Source organism: Psammomys obesus, unplaced genomic scaffold (assembly GCF_907164565.1).
Source record: "Psammomys obesus unplaced genomic scaffold, mPsaObe1.curated_primary_1811, whole genome shotgun sequence".
NCBI classification, from domain to species: domain Eukaryota; kingdom Metazoa; phylum Chordata; class Mammalia; order Rodentia; family Muridae; genus Psammomys; species Psammomys obesus.
Window position 1 is genome coordinate 11,738,570 of NW_026596149.1, and position 18,894 is coordinate 11,757,463.

At 37.0% G+C, this 18,894-nt stretch overlaps 1 protein-coding gene across 4 annotated transcripts in view; it reads left to right on the plus strand.

The window, feature by feature from the left end:
- Positions 1–18,894, plus strand: part of Upf2 (UPF2 regulator of nonsense mediated mRNA decay) — a 127,707-nt gene that overhangs the window by 92,099 nt on the left and 16,714 nt on the right. For 3 of the 4 annotated variants that reach the window (XM_055593826.1, XM_055593829.1, XM_055593827.1), the window contains exons 16-19: positions 2,500–2,639; positions 14,705–14,806; positions 15,072–15,170; positions 17,874–18,041. In XM_055593826.1, coding sequence (XP_055449801.1) covers positions 2,500–2,639; positions 14,705–14,806; positions 15,072–15,170; positions 17,874–18,041 — 509 coding nt within the window. The remainder of the gene's footprint in view (positions 1–2,499; positions 2,640–14,704; positions 14,807–15,071; positions 15,171–17,873; positions 18,042–18,894) is intronic. The other variant, XM_055593828.1, reaches the window with a different exon arrangement.

Sequence of the window (18,894 nt, forward strand, 5' to 3'; positions counted from 1 at the left end):
CCCAAAATAACAAGTTTGTGTGTTTGAAATTTTCACATATGTGGTTCAGTGGCACACACCTGTAATCTCAGCACTTGGAAGGCAGAAGCCAAGTCAAAGACCAGTTTGAAAATTAAGGGTAACTCTTTGCCTCAGAAAAAACAAAACAACAAACCCACAAATAAACAAACTCCTATAGAGTATACACATTTTATATAATTTAAATTTAAAAGAAAAATTATTTCCTTGCCATGTTATTACCACTTTTATATGAAGTGCATAGGCAGACTGATAGAATAGCATCCGTAAAGATAGGTAAATGAACATGGTGTATGTAAACCAAGAAAGATTGTTTGTTTGTTTTTTTTATTGAGTGTAAGTTTGTTTGCCAGGATGATGGAGGTGTTATTTAGGTGTGACAGGAGGCAAAGCTCAGATTAAAGCAGCAACTAATATATAAAACAGGACAAACAAATAAATGCTCTTATGTCTTCCAAGTATGTGGAGGATGTGTTCAATTCTGCTGAAATATCTGAAAAGAGGCAACTTCTAATGAGTGGGAAAACTGAGTCGCCAAGCAATTCAAGTAAAGGAGATATGTGTTTTATTTTGTTTCCTATGTATACTTCTAACATTTTAATACTCTATATTGTGTCTGTATTTTACATTTTGTTACCCATGTGTCCTTTATATGTTTCATATACATTGTTTACACTGACAGTTTCCTAGGCATTCATAGTTTGATCATTCTTACATAGTAGAGAGAGCAAATTGCAAAAGGCAGTGCTCACAAATTGGTTTTGAAGCTTTGTTGCACGTCAAATGAAGATGTTAGAAGTCATATTATTTTCCTGATACTTTGCAAGCAGTACTATCAAACAGTTGCCTACATACTGTTTTTTCAATGATGTGTATTTGGAGTAGAGAGGACAATGGTATAGTAATATTTTATATAAGTTGTCACTGTGCTGTGTTTATTGGATAACATTTAGGTTGTAAACTCCTGGCTTTGCATTGTTTGCCTTTGATAATTATCAGTCACATATTTTGTTTTTAAAATTCAGTTAGGGGTTTGCAAGATGGCTCAACAGGTAAGGATACTTGTACCAAACCTGATTTTGGTCCCTGGAACCCACATGCTAGGAGAGAACTGACTGTTGATTGCTCTCTGACCCATACACTCATGTCATTGCATGATACACACAATATACATAGACACATACAATAATAATATATTTTAAATCTAATTAAACATACATGCATAAAATCTACATTTATGTATGAAAGCCAGTGAACAATAAGTAAATACTTACATTAGTGAAATATAACCTGATACAGCATCTATTTTTCTTCAGTATCAATTTTAAAACAGATACTTCTGAGCTTCATCTGTCTGTCCTTTTTTCCCTCAAACGAAAGTAGGTACTTTAATTGTTCTCTACTTACATAATTTCACCCATTGCTTAGGCTTAGCACTAGAGTAAATTTTATTTTGTTATAAATTTGTCTGGTTATTCAAACTCTGAAATTCAGTATTCATAAAATGAGAGGATTAATACACATTATCAGTAATTCACATAACCAGAGTTATGTGACTAACTAGTACTTATTTATTAAATACCTACTGTATATATCAATTTATAGCCTGTACTGGGTTTGAAGTATATAAACTAAGTTCTTTGTCCTTAATGAACTTATTATGAAATTCTTAGAAAATAAATAAGATAGCATAGTATCAACTATAAAGTGACCTGTGTGCTTCAAGAAGAGGCAGTAGGTAAACTTAGACCATGCTGGGAGGACTGATGAGCTTTCAGTTGGCATGTTTAAGGATACTCTATTGAAAAGGATATTGGATGAACAACATCTAAAATATGTTCTGGGCAAGGTGTAGCAAAGAGTTGGAAAAGTAGAGTGAGTAGGATGAAATTCAAACCAGTGTGAAGAGCTGCACAGTGAGATGTAAAACCACATGGGAGGTGAAAGATTTGGGCCAGTGAGTTCCCCAAGGAAAAAGAAAAGTTAAACTGTACAACAAAGCCGTCATGTCCTCTCACCTCTCTCATCTTTGTGTGCATTCAGATTGATAGCCAAGTGTAATTTCTCCATTAAAGTGACACAATCTTTATTTACCTACTTTTCTGGTTTTAGATATTGTTGAAATATTATTTGTAGAGTATGGCACAGGTCTGTTTTATTTGTCTGAGAGTGAACTTTCATGTGGCTGTCTTTTGTCTATATTTATCTGAAAATGAGTTTAAATAGGACAGTCTTTTAAGTACTTGAAGCTATAAAAGAAAAGAGGTATAGACATGCATACATACTCTTTTTCTAGTCTACTGGAAAAGAAATGTGTACTTTTTATTGTGTTTTTCCCAATTATTTTCAATTCTGATCATTTATTGCTCTGAGAAAATAGTTGTTAAATTATTTCATACTGTTTAAGTGAAGTGGTATAAAGACCACAAGATTTTATTTTTCTAAATGTGTTTTTTTTTCCACTTTTGTCCTCTTTTTAAGGCCTAGTAAATGACAAAGACTCCAAAGATTCTATGACAGAAGGAGAAAATCTTGAAGAGGATGAAGAAGAAGAGGAAGGAGGAGCTGAAACAGAAGAACAATCTGGAAATGAAAGTGAAGTGAATGAGCCAGAAGAAGAAGTAATTACTTTTATTTCTAACATAAATTTCTGGATATATGTGAAGAAGAATACTTTGATTGAGTAATTTCTGTAAAATTATTACATTTATTTATTTGTGTGTATACATACACACAAACGTGCAACACCCTTTGTGCCACAGCACATATGTGGACCGTAGGGGTTATGTTTTCTCCTTGAGTCTTGGAGGTTGTACTCGGGTCATCAGACATAGCAGTAAGTGCTTTTCCATGCTGAGCCATCTCTCCAGCCTGAGGGAAGATTTTTTTTTTTTTTTTCCTTCAAGACAGGATTTCTATGTAGCCATCGCTGTCCTAGACTTGCTTTGTAGACCAGGCTGGCCTCAAACTCAGTGACCTGTCTGCCTCTACCTCCCTGAGTGCTGGGTGAAGATTTTTTAATTAATAAAGATCTCCTTATTTTTATTATTGAAAATGTGACTAATAATATGTCCTATTATAACATATGATATATTATAATATATTTCTATTATATGATTAGGGTTTTTATTGACATCAGAACTGGATCAATCATAGAACTTTTATTTATTAGCAATTTGAGGAAACTTCTGTTTTCATCTCCTATGTATCTTTTTTTTTAAAGATTTCTTTCTTTATTTAATGCAAATGAGTGTGCTATCTGCATATATACCTGCATGCCAGAAGAGGGCATGCGATCACATTATAGATGATTGTAAGCCACCATGTGGTTGCTGGGAATTGAACTCAGGACCTCTGCAAAAGCCGTCAACGCTCTTAACCTCTGAGCCATCTCTCCAGCCCCCTCGCTCCTATAAATCTTAATCTTATTATTGAATATGGGCAATCTTTGAGCTTTACAATCTTAAAAAACAATTTTACTGTCTAAATATTCATACACTTTGCTCTATTTTTTTTTTTTTTTTACCAACTCCAATAGTTCTGAAATCTGAAATTTATTATGTACGTGATAGTTTGCCCTTTACTTTTTTATGACTTTCTTAGGCCAAACTATGTGAAATTGCTTCTATGGCATTTATGACCCTCCAAAATGTTTTCTTGGGAACTGGAAGATACTTTGTGATATGCTTACATGCAGGCAGGAGGACCTGCATTCAGTCCACAAAATTAAAATGAAGAAATCAAAACAAACAGAAGGAACCTGGCATGGTCACACATGCATTTCATCTCGGCACTTGGGAGGCAGAGGCAGATAGGTCTCTGTGCTCCCAAGGCAGTCCTGGTCAGCCAGGACAGCTAGGCCTATTTAGAGGGCCAAGCAAGGCGTTAAGTGCTTGAAGTAATAGATATGGAGAGTGGGGACAAATGGCTCTTTGGGCCTCATTACTCAACCAGCCCTGCCTACTTGATGAGTCCCAGGCTAGAGAACCTGTCTCTAATGAAGAATGAAGGGTAGTGAAGAGCAGCACAACCTCAGTGCAGAGGACCTGAGTGCAATTCTCAGCACTCACTTCAGGTAACTCAGAATCACCTATAACTCCAGCTCCATGTCCTTCTCCTGGTCTCTGTGGTACACATAGACAAACACATAAATGTGATTTTTAAATTTTTATTTATTTTATTAATTACTGTTTAATCACATTGTATCGCAGCTGTAGCTCCCTCTCCCATCCTCTTCCCATTTCTCCTTCCCTCCCTCATCTCTTCCCATGCCCCTCCCAAGTCCACTGATAGGGGAGGTCCTTCTGACCTTGGCTTATCAGGTCTCATCAGGACTGGTTGTATTGTCCTCTGTGGCCTGGTAAGGCTGCTCCCCGCTCAGGGGAAGGTGATCAAAGAGCCAGCCCCTGAGTTCATGTCAGAGACAGTCCCATTTCCCATTACTAGGGAACCCACTTGGAGACAGAGCTGCCATGGGCTACATCTATGCAGGGATTCTAGGTTATTTTCATTAATGGTCCTTGGTTAGAGTATTAGTCTCAGAAAAAACCTTTGTGCCCAGATTTCTTGGTTCTGTTGCTCTCCTTGTGGCGCTTCTGTCCCTGCCACATATTTCTATCTTCCCCTTCTTTCATAAGATTCCCTGCACTCTGCCCAAAGTTTGGCTATGAGTCTCAACATCTACTTTGAGATCCTGCTGGGTAGAGTCTCTTAGAGGCTCTGTGGTAGGCTCCTGTCCTGTTCCCTGTTTTCTCCCTCCTTCTATGTCTGTCCCGTTTGCCTTTCTGAGTAAGGATTGATCATCTTACCCAGGGTCTTCCTCCTTGCTTAAGTTTCTTTACTAGTGCAGATTTTAGTATGTTTATCCTATATTATATGTCTGATATCCACTTATAAGTGAGTATATACCCTGTGTGTTTATCCTATATTATGTTTATCCTATGTTTATCCTATATTATATGTCTGATATCCACTTATAAGTGAGTATATACCCTGTGTGTCGTTGTGCTTCTGGGATACCTCACTCAGGATGATCTTTTCCAGTTTCTACCATTTGCCTGCAAATTTCATGATTTCCTGTTTTTAATTGCTGAGTAGTATTCCATTGTGTAAATATACCACAAATTCTGCATTTGGGTTGTTTCCAGCTTCTGGCTATTGCAAATAAAGCTGCTACGAACATGGTTGAACAAATGTCCTTGTTGTATATTTGAGCATATTTTTGATATATGCCTAGGAATGGTATAACTCGATCTTGAGGTAGCACTATTCCAAATTGTCTGAGAAAGCGCCAGATTGATTTCAAAAGTGGTTGTACAAGTTTACATTCCCACCAGCAGTGGAGGAGGGTTCCCCTTTCTCCACAACCTCTCCAGCATGTATTGTCACTTGAGTTTTTGATCTTAGCCACTCTGATAGGTGTAAGGTGAAATCTCAGGGTTGTTTTGATTTGCATTTCCCTGATGGCTAATGAGGTTGAGCATTTCTTTAAGTGCTTCTCTGCCATTTGATATTCCTCTATTGAGAACTCTGTTTAGCTCTGTACCCCATTTTTTAATTGGATTACTTGATTTGTTACTTTTTAACTTCTTTAGTTCTTTATAGATTCTGGATATTGTACACCTGTCAGATAGAGGGTTGGTGAAGATCCTTTCCCAGTCTGTAGGTTGTCGTTTTGTTCTGATGACAGTGTTCTTTGCTTTATAGAAGCTTTTCAGTTTCATGAGGTTCTATTTATTGATTGTTGATCTTACAGCCTGTGCTGTTGGTGTTCTATACAGAAAGTTGTCTCCTGTGCTAAGGAGTTCAAGGCTCTTCCCCACTTTTTCTTCTAACAGGTTTATTGTGTCTGGTTTTATGTTGAAGTTTTTGATTCACTTGGACTTTCTGCAGGGTGATAAGTATGGGGTTTATTTGCATTTTTCTGCATGTAGACATCCAGTTAGACTAGCACCATTTGTTGAAGATGCTATCTTTTTTCCATTGTATGGTTTTGGCATCTTTGTCAAAAATCAAGTATCTATAGGTGTGTGGGTTTATTTCTGGGTCTTCTACTTAATTCCATTGATCCACCAGCCTGTTCCTATGCCAGTATCATGCTTTTTTTTTTTTTTTAATTACTATAGCTCTATAGTACAGCTTGAGATCAGAGATGGAGATGCCTCCTGAAGATCTGTTGTACAGAATTGTTTTAGCAGTTGTGGGATTTTGTTTTTCCATATGAGATTGAGAATTATTCTTTTAAGGTCAGTAAAGAATTGTGTTGGTATTTTGATGGGAAGTGCATTGAATCTGTAAATTGCTTTTGGCAAAATGGCCATTTTTATTATATTAATCCTGCCAATCCATGAGCATGGGAGATCTTTCCATCTTCTGATATCTTCTTCAGATTCTTTCTGCAGAGACTTGAAGTTATTTTTCAGACAGGTCTTTCACTTGCTTGGTTAGAGTCACACCAGGGTATTTTATGTTATTAGTGGCTATTGTGAAGGATCTAGTTTCCCTAATTTTTCTCAGCCCTTTTGTCATTTGTATACAGGAGGGCTACTGATTTTTTTGTTTTTGAGTTAATTTTGTATCCAGACACTTCGCTGAAGGTGTTTACCAGCCGAAGGAGTTCTTTGGTTGAATCTTTGGGGTCACTCATTTATACTATCATATCACCTGCAAATAGTGACACTTTGACTTCTTCCTTTCCAATTTGTATCCCTTGATCTCCTTTAGTTGTCTTATTGCTCTAGCAAGGACTTCAAGAACTATGTTGAAGAGATATGGAGAGAGTGGGCAGCCTTGCCTTGTCCCTGCTTTCAGTGGGATTGACTTAAGGTTCTCTCTGTTTAGTTTGATGTTGGCTATATGCTTGCTGTATATTGCCTTTACTATGTTTAGGTATGTGCCTTGTATCCCTAATCTCTCCAAGACTCTAAACATGAATGGATTTTGGATTTTGTCAAATGCTTTTTGGCATCTAAGGAGATGATCATGTGTTTTTTCTTCTTCAGTTTGTTTATATGGTGGATTACGTTGATGGATTTCCGTATATTGAACCACTCCTGCATGCCTGGGATGAAGCCTACTTGGTTATGGTGGATGATATCTTTTATGTGTTCTTGGATTCGGTTTGCAAGTATTTTATTGAGTATTTTTGCATCAATGTTCATAAGAGAGATAGGTCTGAAGTTTTCTATTTTGTTGGGTCTTTGTGTGGTTTAGATATCAAGGTGACTGTGGCTTCATAAAATGAGTTTGGTAATGTTCCTTTTGTTTCTATTTTGTGGAATGGCTTGAAGAGAATTGGAGTTAGCTCTTCTTTGAAGGTCTGGTAGAATTCTGCACTGAAATCATCTGGCCCAGGGCTTTTTTTTTGGAAGGGAGACTTTTGATGACCGCTTCTATTTCCTTGTGGGATATAGGACTATTTAATCTATTTACCTGATCTTGATTTAATTTTGGTTAACAGAATCTATCAAGAAAATTGTCCATTTCATTTAGATTTTCAAATTTTGTGACATACAGGCTTTTGTAGTAAGACTTAATGATTGGATTTCCTCTGTCATTATGTCCCCTTTTTCATTTCTGATTTTGCTGACTTGGATAATTTTTCTCTGCCTTTTAGTTAGTTTGGATAAATGTTTATCTATCTTGTTGATTTTCTCAAAGAACCAGCTTTTGGTTTCATTGATTCTTTGAATTGTTGTTCTTTGTTTCTAATTCATTGATTTCAGCTCTGAGTTTATTATTTCCAATTTTCTTTTCCTCTTGGATGTGTCCGCTTCTTTTTTTTTCTAGGGCTCTTAGTTGTGCCATTAAGTTGCTTATATGAGATGTCTCAAACTTCTCTCTGGAGGCACTTAGTGCTGTGAACTTTCCTCTTAGCACAATTTTATTGTGCCCTGTAAGTTTGGGTAAGTTGTGCCTTCATTTTCATTGAATTTTAGGAAGTCTCTAATATCTTTTTTTAATTTCTTCCCTGACCAAACTGTCATTGAGTAAAGAATTTTTTAGTTTCCATGTGTATGTAGGCTTTTTTGTTATTTCTGTTGTTTTTGAGGTCTAGTTTTAGACCAGGGTGGTCTGATAAGGGTACAAGGGATTATTTCGATCTCCTTGTATCTGTTGAGGCTTGCGTTGTGCCCGACTATATGGTCAGTTTTTGAGAAGGTTCCTTGAGATGCTGAAAAGAAGGTATTCTCTTGAGTTTGGGTGAAATGCTCTGTAGACATCTATTAGGTCTATTTGATTTAGGACCTCTGTAAATGCCATTATTTCCCTGTTTAGCTTTTGTCTAGATGATCTGTCCCTTAGAGTGGAGTGTTGAAGTCTCTCACTATTAAGGTGTTGGGGTCGGTGTGTGATTTCAGCTTTAGTAATGTTTCATTTACAAATGCAGGTGCTCTTGTATTTGGGGCATAGATGTTCAGGATTGTGATGTCCTCTTGGTGGATTTTTCCTTTGATGAGAATGAAGTGCCCCTCCTCATCTTTTTTGATTAATTTTGTTTGAAATTCTATTTTATTAGATATTTGGATAGCTACCCCAGCTTCTTTTCTGGGTCTGTTTGCTTGAAAAACATTTTTTCAGCTCTTTATTCTGAGGTAGTGTTTATCTTTGTTGCAGAGGTGTGTTTCTTGGATGCAGTAGAATGTTGGATCCTGTTTCCGCAACCATTCTGTTAGTCTGTGTCTTTTTATTGGAGAGTTGATTCCGTTGATGTTAATAGATAATAGTGACCAATTAACGTTAGTTCTTTATATTGTGGAGTTGGTGTTGTTACTGTGCTTATTTTTTTTTTTAATTTTTTGTTGTGAAGTTATCTACTTCCTGTGTTTTCTTGGGTATAGCTGATTTCATTAGATTAGAGTTTTCCTTCCCAATATAAAGTAGGAGCTGGAGAAATGGCTCGGTGGTTAAGAACTTACTGCTCTTGTAGAGGACTCAGGTTTAATTCTCAGCACCCACATTATAGGTAGCTCATAACTGCCTTCTAGTTTTAGTTCCAAGAGATACAGTACCCTCTTGGTCCCCAGGCACATACACATAGTGCACATATATACATACAGACAAAATTGTCATACACATAAAGTGAAAAAAATAAGTCTTTAGTGTATTTATCTTTAAAAAATAAAACCTTTTTTGTTTTAAGTAGGGTAAATGTCAGGTAGAATAACAATGAGGGTAAAATTTAAACCAGATATTGAACAGTACTGGCCTATGTATGCATCCAGATTGTAAAATCATTATGATTTAGTATATATGACTTTTCGTGTTGAGTTCTTAAGGAAGTTAGGATAGTGTGATAGCTTAGAAGTAAAGAAGTTTTCCATTAAACACTGAAAAACACAATACTTAAATATTTGGGGAATTTAAGTTTTAACATTTTGGTTTGAGTGTATTTAGATATTTAGAGAATGTGTAGATTGTTGTTTAAAAAAATATTAGTCGTTCATGGAGTCATAAAGTAGATGTTTTTAAAGCTCTATTTAGAATTAAAGAGAAGCTGGGCATGGTGGCACACACCTGTAATACCAGCACTGGGGCAGGCAGAGGCAGATAGATTTCTGTGAGTTTGAGGCCAGCCTAGTCTATAGTGCATTCCAGTACAGCCAAGGCTACACACAGAGAAACACTGTATAAAAACAAAACAACAACAACAAAACAACCAAGAAGGGAATTAAAGAAAAAGGACACAGAAATTCAAGGTAGTTAAGATTTTCTGCAGGTAGAAGTGAAAATCTGCAAGCTCATGTTTTCTGTAAATTTTCTAGCTGCTAACAAATATCTGATGTAATTTAACTATACAAGTAGTTTTACTTTTACTGTTAGTTAGAAATGAATGATTGTGAAATGCAGAAGAGGCAGTAATGTGTGGCTTTCATAATTGGCTAGTATTTATAGGCAGCAGGAATGTACTTTTAAATATTTATGTGCTACTGCTTTTTCTTTGAAACCTTACAGCTCCCTTAAAGTAGAGAAACATAAATTAACAATTGAGAGCTGGAATATGTTTCCATAATTGGTTTCAGCATAATAGATGGGCTTTATGTTGATTTATTTTCAAAATGAAATCACTGTAGAAAAAAATCTGTAATATAAATTTAATTGGCTTGTTAAGTACTTTATATAACAAAAGGAAATGAGATAGCATTTCCTTTATTTTGAGACTAATAACTGTCTTTGGGCTCTCTGCGGTACTAATTACATGAACAAAGTCTAATGAATCTAACATCCTCAGTAAATATGAAATAATTTTCTCATGTGAAGAATGTGAGGTGTATTTTTCTTTTTAAATGCATTGTTTATAATATTGAACATTGTATCTTGGAAGGGTTTATTGTTTTTTTTGTTGTTGTTGCTTTGTTTTTGTTTTTTTGAGACAGGGTTTCTCCATGTCGCCTTGGCTGTCTTGGACTTACTTTGTAGACCAGGCTGCAAGGCTGACCTTGAACTCACAGTGATCTACTTGCTTCTGCCTCCCTGAATGAGAGACTTACAGGAGTGTGCCACCACGCCCAGCTCAGGTTTATCATTTTAAACTATTACTTGTGTTTCATTTAAAGAAGAAGACATCCCACATGATATATTTCTGCTAAGGAGAAATGCAAACAGAATGTTCAGCTAGAGTCATTACATGGCTCTCTGAAAAGATGTGTTGACTTTGAGAAGAATGAGATTGGGATGCTTTACTTCTCTTCACTCTCCAAGGTTCCCCTTACTTATCCTCAAACAGGAGCAGAGAAATTACTAAAGAAGAAAGGTGTGTCACAGACTGATAAACACAGGGAGTGTTGTCCTATGACTGTTTACTCCAGTGGAGAAAGGAAAGGCAAGAATTTAACTCATTAGAAACAGTAGGGCATCGTAAGAGTTTAGCTCTGTGGTAGAGAATATATTTAGGGTGCATATGGCCTCTGTGTTAAGTTCTTCAGTGCCCCTCCCCACAGAGCTAACAGGTTTTTTTGAATTATTTTTATGTGTACATGTGTTACTTACATGTGTGTATGTACACCATGTGTGTGCAGTGCACCCAGAGGCCGTGAGAGGGCACTGGAGCCTTTACAGCTGGAGCTACAGACCATTGTGAGCCACCATATGGATTCTAGGAACCAAACAAGGGTCTCTGCCAGAACAGCAAGTGCTCTTAACCATTGAGGTATCTCTCCAGCCCTATCTTGGTTCTTTTATATGTCTTAGCAACTCCCAACCAGGATATTTTCTCTTAAATATCACTGTAAGGAGTTAGGCAAGATGGCTTATTAGTTAAGAGCACTGTCTGCTCTTCCAGAAGTCCTGAGTTCAATTCCCAGCAATCACATGGTGGCTCACAACCATTTATACCAGTATCTGATACCCTCTTCTGCATGCAGGTATATATGCAGATAGAGCACTCATCTGCATTAGATAGATAGATAGATAGATAGATAGATAGATAGATAGATAGATAGATAGATAGATGTTTTTTTAAATAGCACTGTAAAACTCAAATGACTGTTGACGATAAAGTAGATGGTCTATTAAAACATAATTTTCTGCAACATTTATGTAATTTATCAAAAGAAAGTATAAGACCCTGTTATAATGGCAATAAGTTATTTCCTGAACATTTGTTATTCTGTTCAATATCATAGGTACTACACAGTATAATTGTTTCATATGAACACAGTTGATGTTAGTGAGAAACAGGTACAGTTTCTCACTAACTAAGGTATAGAGAGGCTATTTACTCACACAGAGTAGTAGCAGAGCCAGTAGACAACACAGGCACTTTGCTTTTTGTTACATTGCCTCTCCTACTTTCCTTAGCTAGCTCAGGTTTTGTGGTGTATTAACAATCACTTTCTCCTTCTACCCGATACTATGTTGATATACAGGGAGATGAGGACAAATGTAATCCTATTCAGTATTTTATTTAAAAAAAAAAAAAAAGAATGCATTTTATTCTGTTTGCCTTCTTCATCTATACATTCAACTACTCACATATAAAACATACTCAAGGGAGTAATACATTTATACTAAGCATATGTAGACCTTTTTAGTCACCCCCTAAATAGTGCTCTGTAGCACTTACATTGTATTAGATATTGTAATTATCCATGGATAATTGTACTCCATGGGAGTCCTTGAACCAATCCTGACGTACAGGTTTATTGACCGAACAATAAGGAGGGTGTTAATTCATTACCTTAGTTTAATCTAGTTTTTTAATAGGAAACACCTTTTATGTATTAGTTGATTCATGGAGGAGGAACTGGGAAGATAGCTCATTTGGTAAAGTGCATTTGAACATCTGAATTTTATCTCCAATAGCCACATAGATGCCTCTAATCCTACTCAGGGGAGTCTGAGAGGATCCCTGAGGATCACTGGCCACCCAGTCTAACAGAATCAGTGAGCTTTAGGTACAGTGAGAAACCTTGTCCCCCACCAAAAAATATGACACACACAAAATGATTGATTTCTTCAGGGGCAAATTCAAGATTAGCTTTTTGTTTTGTGTCGTTTTGATTGCTTTCTTGGTTGCTTGCTTGTTTTGAGACAAAGTTTCATGTGTCCTAGGCAGCTCTTGAATTTACTGTGTACCTGAAGATAACCTTTGTCTTACTTTGATTTTAGTTTTTGTGATAAACACCACATTCAAAAGTGGCTTGGGAAGGAGGAGCATATAGTTCATTCAGGTTACAGGACATCACTGAGCAAACTAGATGCAGAAAGTCAAGTAGAAACTATGGAGGAACATGTGTGTACTGGCTTGCCCAGTTACTTTTTTATGTAATCTAGGACAGCTGCCCAGGATTGCCTGTCCTATCTCACAGCAGTTGTTAATTAAGGTCATGCCCCATTACACCTGTTCACAGGTCACTCTAAAGGAGACAGTTACTCAGTTGAGGTTCCCTCTTCCCAGGTGACACTAGCTTGGCTCAAACAGAAACTCAGCAGTACAACCTTCAACTCCAGACCATCCTGCTCTAGGTACTGGGATGGATTATAATCATATACACCATGCCTAGCTAAGAACAGCATTTGTGAATTCAGTTTTAAATTAGAGAACTGCCCTAAATAGTATTGCACTTAGAAAATAAAGTTTATGCTTTAACGTTCTTTTTTTAATGTTTATTATTTATTGAAAGTGTGTGTGTAGGCATGGGTGGGTATACATGTGTACCACAGCACTAATTTGGAGGTCATAGGACAGCATGTGGGAGTTGGTTCTCTCGGTCCATTGTGTGTATTACAGTGATCAAACCCCAGTCTGCAGGCTTGGTGGAGAACACTGACTTGTTGGTCATTACATTCTCTATTTCTCTCTTTTTCTTTCTTTTTTTTTTTTTTAAAGATTTATATTTATTTTATGTATAGGAGTGCTCTTGCCTGCATATACACCTGCATGCCAGAAGAGGTAATCAGATCCTCGTATAGATGGTTGTGAGCCACCATGTGGTTGCTGGGAATTGAAATCAGGACCTCTGGAAGAACAGACAGTGCTCTTAACCACGGAGCCATCTCTCCAGTCCTGGTCATTATATTCTTTGTGAAATCTTTCCCTGTAGAATTCTAAAACATTTACAGATGTTTGAAGTAGGAATATACTTTGGAATATTATTTTCCACATACACACAACAGTAGTACATATTTAAGTTATTTGTTTTAGAATTTCTCATTTACCTTGGCACATTGAAAAGCAGCTAAGTCCAGCATAGTGGACTTTATAATTTTATTGACACCTAATTGACCATATTTATTGACTGTATGGTTTGTGATACCTGGATACACTCTGTAATGATCAGATTAGTAATTATCAATTCTATTTCCTCAAACAACGATGATTTCTGTGGTTTAGATGAAAATGTGGTATTCAAAATGTGACATGCCTACATTAGGAAATGTTAATTTCCTCTGATTAAAAAAATTCTATGTTATTTGTACCAGTGTGAATGGAACTGAAGGGCATTGCATTAAGTGAAATAAGGCAGGCACAGAAAGAAAAGCACATGTTTTCATTCATTCATGGAAGCTAAAAATAAAAAAATGAACCTCATGTCTGGAGTAATGTGTTTGTTTAGTAGCAGTGAGTCCATAGTCAAGCCACTTCACTTGGATTGGACTTCTAATGTAAAAAAATGGGAACAATAAACTAGAAGAGAACATTTCTAGGGCTGAGAGATGGCTCAGAGGTTAAGAACACGGGCTGTTCTTCCTAAAGGTTCTGAGTTCAACTCCCAGCAACCACATGGTGGCTCACAACCATCTGTAGTGAGATCTGGTGCACAGGTGCACATGCAAGCAGAGTGCTGTATAAGTAACAGATAAAATGTTTGCAAAAGAGAGAACATTTCTAAACTAGAGCACCTTGTAAAACTCAGTGCTGTGTCATGGCCTTTAACTGGTGATGCTAAATTTGAACTGTGTACATTAGATGAGTATTTAAAAATTTTTCTTAGAAGAGAGAATATTAATGGTTCAGGAAACTCTTTCTGTAATTCAAGTTTATGTAACAGTTCTATTTATAGTTTGACCTGTGATGAGTTTTTAGTCTCTGGCATGTAGGAAATGGCTATCCTTCTGACTTGTCATTCATTTTAAACAGACTCCATAAAAGGAAGCTAGGAGAAAATAAACAATTGCACATCTTTGTAAGGCATATAAAGTCCTCTTTCAAAGGGTTTAAATTGTTTATTGGTGTTAATTTCAGGAGGGTTCTGAGGAGGAGGAGGAGGGAGAAGAAGAGGAAGAGGAGAATACAGATTACCTCACAGATTCCAATAAGGAGAATGAAACTGATGAAGAGAATGCTGTATGTATGGCTGGATTTTTTTTTTTTTTAATTGTGTAGTGGTTTTGATTATTTGAATTTTAGTCACTGAATTTTTTTGCCTGTGATTATGAAAAAAAAAACAAACAAACTTTCTCGGACATTCACTTTCTGTGAGTTTTCCCTTAAGTTACAAGTTCTTTTAACCTTTATTCTTTGGTTATGTTGGCCACATTGGTACAGAGAGGCTCTGACCTAGGAAACATTACAGTGAGAATTTGTTCTGTTTTTTCTTTGTTTAAATAAGGAGGTGATGATTAAAGGAGGTGGACTAAAACATGTTCCTTGTGTAGAAGATGAGGACTTCATTCAAGCTCTGGACAAAATGATGCTAGAAAACCTTCAGGTATGCAATATTGCTGTTTTGAAGACTCTTGAACACAAAACATTGTAGCCCACAAGCTTCTGATTAATAGGAGAATCTTCTTATTTAAACAGCCACCCTGTGGCGTATCTCCATAAAGTATACAGATTGTGACTGCCAGCACATCCTGTGTCCCAGATCCTGATTTGCAGTTCTTGAGAGAAAGTGTAGTTATGTCAGAGCATACATACTGCGCTCGGTTCCCAACTCCAGTGTTGGATGGCTGACAGGTACCTATGATTCCAGCACCTGGAGATCTGAAACCCCTGGCCTCATGGTCACTTGCACTCATATCACATGCCCCCACACATGCATACTCAGAATTAAAAATAAAATAAATCTTTATGTCCACAACATTAGTAAACTAGATTAGGGAGTGGGGTAGTGCAGGAGTCAGGGTTGTTGTGGAACTGTTCTGGAACTCACACTGTAGACCAGGCTGCCTTGAGCTCTGAGATCTACCTAACCTCATGATCCAGTAATCTCTCAAGAACATTAGGACCTGGAGATGGATTAGCAGTAAAAGCACGTGCTGCCATGCCTGATGACCTGAGTTCATCCTCACATGGTGGAAGGAGTAAAGCAACCATTCCAAGTTATCCTCCGACCTTTATATACACACTGTGGCACGTTTCACACTTGGTAAATAAATGTAAAACTAAGTGTAGGTTGTCTGTCAGTGATAAGTGTTACCTATCAATGTAGAGTCAAATAAGGAGATATGCATCTGCTGCCTACCCCATGTGTTCAAATAGAAAGATGCCCAAGAATAGAATTGGGAAGAAAAATATGTGCCATACCTATAATCCTCACTACTCAGAAAGCTGAAGCAGGTAAATCACAAATGTAGGGCCTATATGGACTATAGAATGAGTTCAAGGCTACCCTCACCAAGGCAACTTGCTGAATTTAATCTTGTCTCAAAAAAGCAATAATAATAAAAGGATTGGAAACACAGCTCAGTGTTAAGATGTTACCTAGATGTGCTCAAAGCCCTGAACTCAATCTCTGGTACTACAAATTAATTATGTATGTGTAGTCTAGGATAATTTGCTTGGAAGTGTATCCCTTAGTGTACATAAGGGAAACTCTGGAAGAACATAACCCATTGCCAACAGTGGCTGCTACTTAGGCGGAGGCAGAGAGAGATAAAATAGAGGAAGTAGTATAGACACTAATACATTTTGTATTTAAAAATCTTACAAAACAGAATATGTTAATTTTCTAATCACTAATAATTTAAAATACTGTGCAGATCAAGATTTGCCTAACACTTTTTATTTTTTAAGTAAAAGATCTTTATAAATCTAAAAAATTTGGTAATAAATTATAACTTAGAAAATGAAAACCAATAAAACTTTCATTTTGCTTGATTGGCAAGTCTCTTAGCTATATGAAGCTTGTCTCAAAAGATGATTTAAATATTAGAAAAGCAATTTTGAGACCTTGAAAGGAATCAGCCTGCTCCATTCATCAGGATGTAAACAGGAATTGTTAGTGTGACTATAGGATTCCCACTTACAGGGAATTGTTTCAGGTCCCTGCTTTTGCACTTGTTCTTCTGCTTTAATTTTTTTCTGTATTCCCAAAACTGCTATTTTACTATTTGCTTAGAAAAAGTTACATGAAGTCTTTAATATTCTCAAATATCCCATTTCTATTCTGTCTTTCATGAAATTCTGGTACTCGCCTACTAGCAAGGCCCAGCTAATCTATACAGGTGGTACCTCTAATGTATTATTATAGCTTATGTGAATGTCTCATGTAAGTTTATGAGCTTTCTGAAAGTACACTAAATCAGTCCCCCTATTGCTCTGTGTGTGTGTGTGTGTGTGTGTGTGTGTGTGTGTGTGCGCGCGTGTGCGCGCCAAAACTGACACTGTGTGTTTTCATCTATCACTCTTCACATCATTTTTGAACCTAGAGATTGGCTTATACTGTCTGGTCCATGAGCCCCTGGGATCTTCCTGTGTCTGTCTCTTGGTGCAGAGACTACAAATACAAGTATTCCCAGTCTTTTATATGGGAGATAGCAATCCAGACTTAGGTTCTCACGCATGCAGAGCATGCACTTTACCAACTGAACCATATCCCCAAACCCTAGACTAAGTCCTTAATCTTACTACCTCCAAGCTTAATACAAAGTAAGCCATCAGTGAAGGTTCTTGAAATTAATTGTTTGGAATTTTTTTTTATAAATGCTAAAATCAATTGATACTACAACCAGAAAATTAATGTGAATTGCTATAGATGTCATTTGTTCTTGAGTGTTAGTTGAGCACGTGTTGTATGTAAAGTACTGCTTGTGAGTCCTGGGGAAAGGGTGATAAGGTGGAAGAGTCAGACGTCACAGACACTTGAGATTCTCTGATAATTGTAAAGGTGGATGGGTACTGTGAGAGGGAAAAGGACAGAATGCTTTTGAAGAACTCAGTCTGTGGGACCTGCAGCCTATGGGAGGCTGGTACAGTGAACAGAAGCCAAATCACATGATTCCTTGCAGGTCAGATAGACTTTTTAGGCAGTAAGGAGAAATATTTCCTGGTTTTGTTTGTGTCTTGGGGTGTCTGAATCTTAGGATTGTGTTTTAAGAAATAACTATGTTGAATAAATTGTGGTTTGTATTTATATTTCTCTATGTGTGTTTTAGAGTATTTATATACTTTTTAAATTTCTGTCTTGAAGCAGCGAAGTGGTGAATCTGTTAAAGTGCACCAACTTGATGTTGCTATTCCATTGCATCTCAAAAGCCAGCTGAGGAAAGGGCCCCCTCTTGGTGGTGGGGAAGGAGAAACAGAGTCTGCAGACACAATGCCATTTGTCATGTTAACAAGGAAAGGCAATAAACAGCAGGTAAGAAATGTCCAGTGAAATCAGGTGTGAGAATTTACGTTTAATAAATTCTAAATTATTGCTTTTCCTTGGGGGGGGGGGGGGTTTTTTTTGTTTTTGTTTTTGAGACAGGGTTTCTCTTTGTAGATTTTGCTGTCCTTGGCTTTGTAGACCAGGCTAGCCTTGAACTCACAGAAATCCACCTGCCTCTGCCTCTGCCTCTGCCTCTGCCTCTGCCTCTGCCTCCCTGAGTACTGGGATTAAAGGCATGCCAGCTATTAGCTTTCCTACAAGAAGAAATGGAAACTTTTATGAGTATTCAGTGGTAGAAATATTATCCATTATATGTATAGAAAATACAGTGATTGATTTTTACAGAATGGATGTATGTTAATGGAAAGGATTTTAAATTCTATGTGTTTATATTGTAAGAATATATCAATTCCTGAAGGAAGCCCAGTGTGGGGGTAAAGGAGAGGAGGATATTGACTAATATATCTCAAGAAAATGCTGAGCTGCCAAGGTCTTTTTTGAAATGATATCTGGCCCTGGACCTCCTTTTACATTCTTACTATACTCTTTCTTTGCTGTATGTTACATATGGTCCTTCAAAATCATTTCCCTGTCTTCTAAGACATTACTTGAGGGATTCATGTGTTCATTGAGCAGCTGTTTATGGAACATCAGCTATGCACCAGTAAGCATGAGTATGTGTCTAGCTTCGGAGGACTATAGTGACACACAGGATGGCATACCTGTCCTCATGGATCTTGCAGCCTACTGAGATAAGACACAGTATACAAGGATAAAGGACAGCTGCTACATGTATATGTATCAGTTCTGTTTTTACGTTATAGCATTTTTGATATCAGGT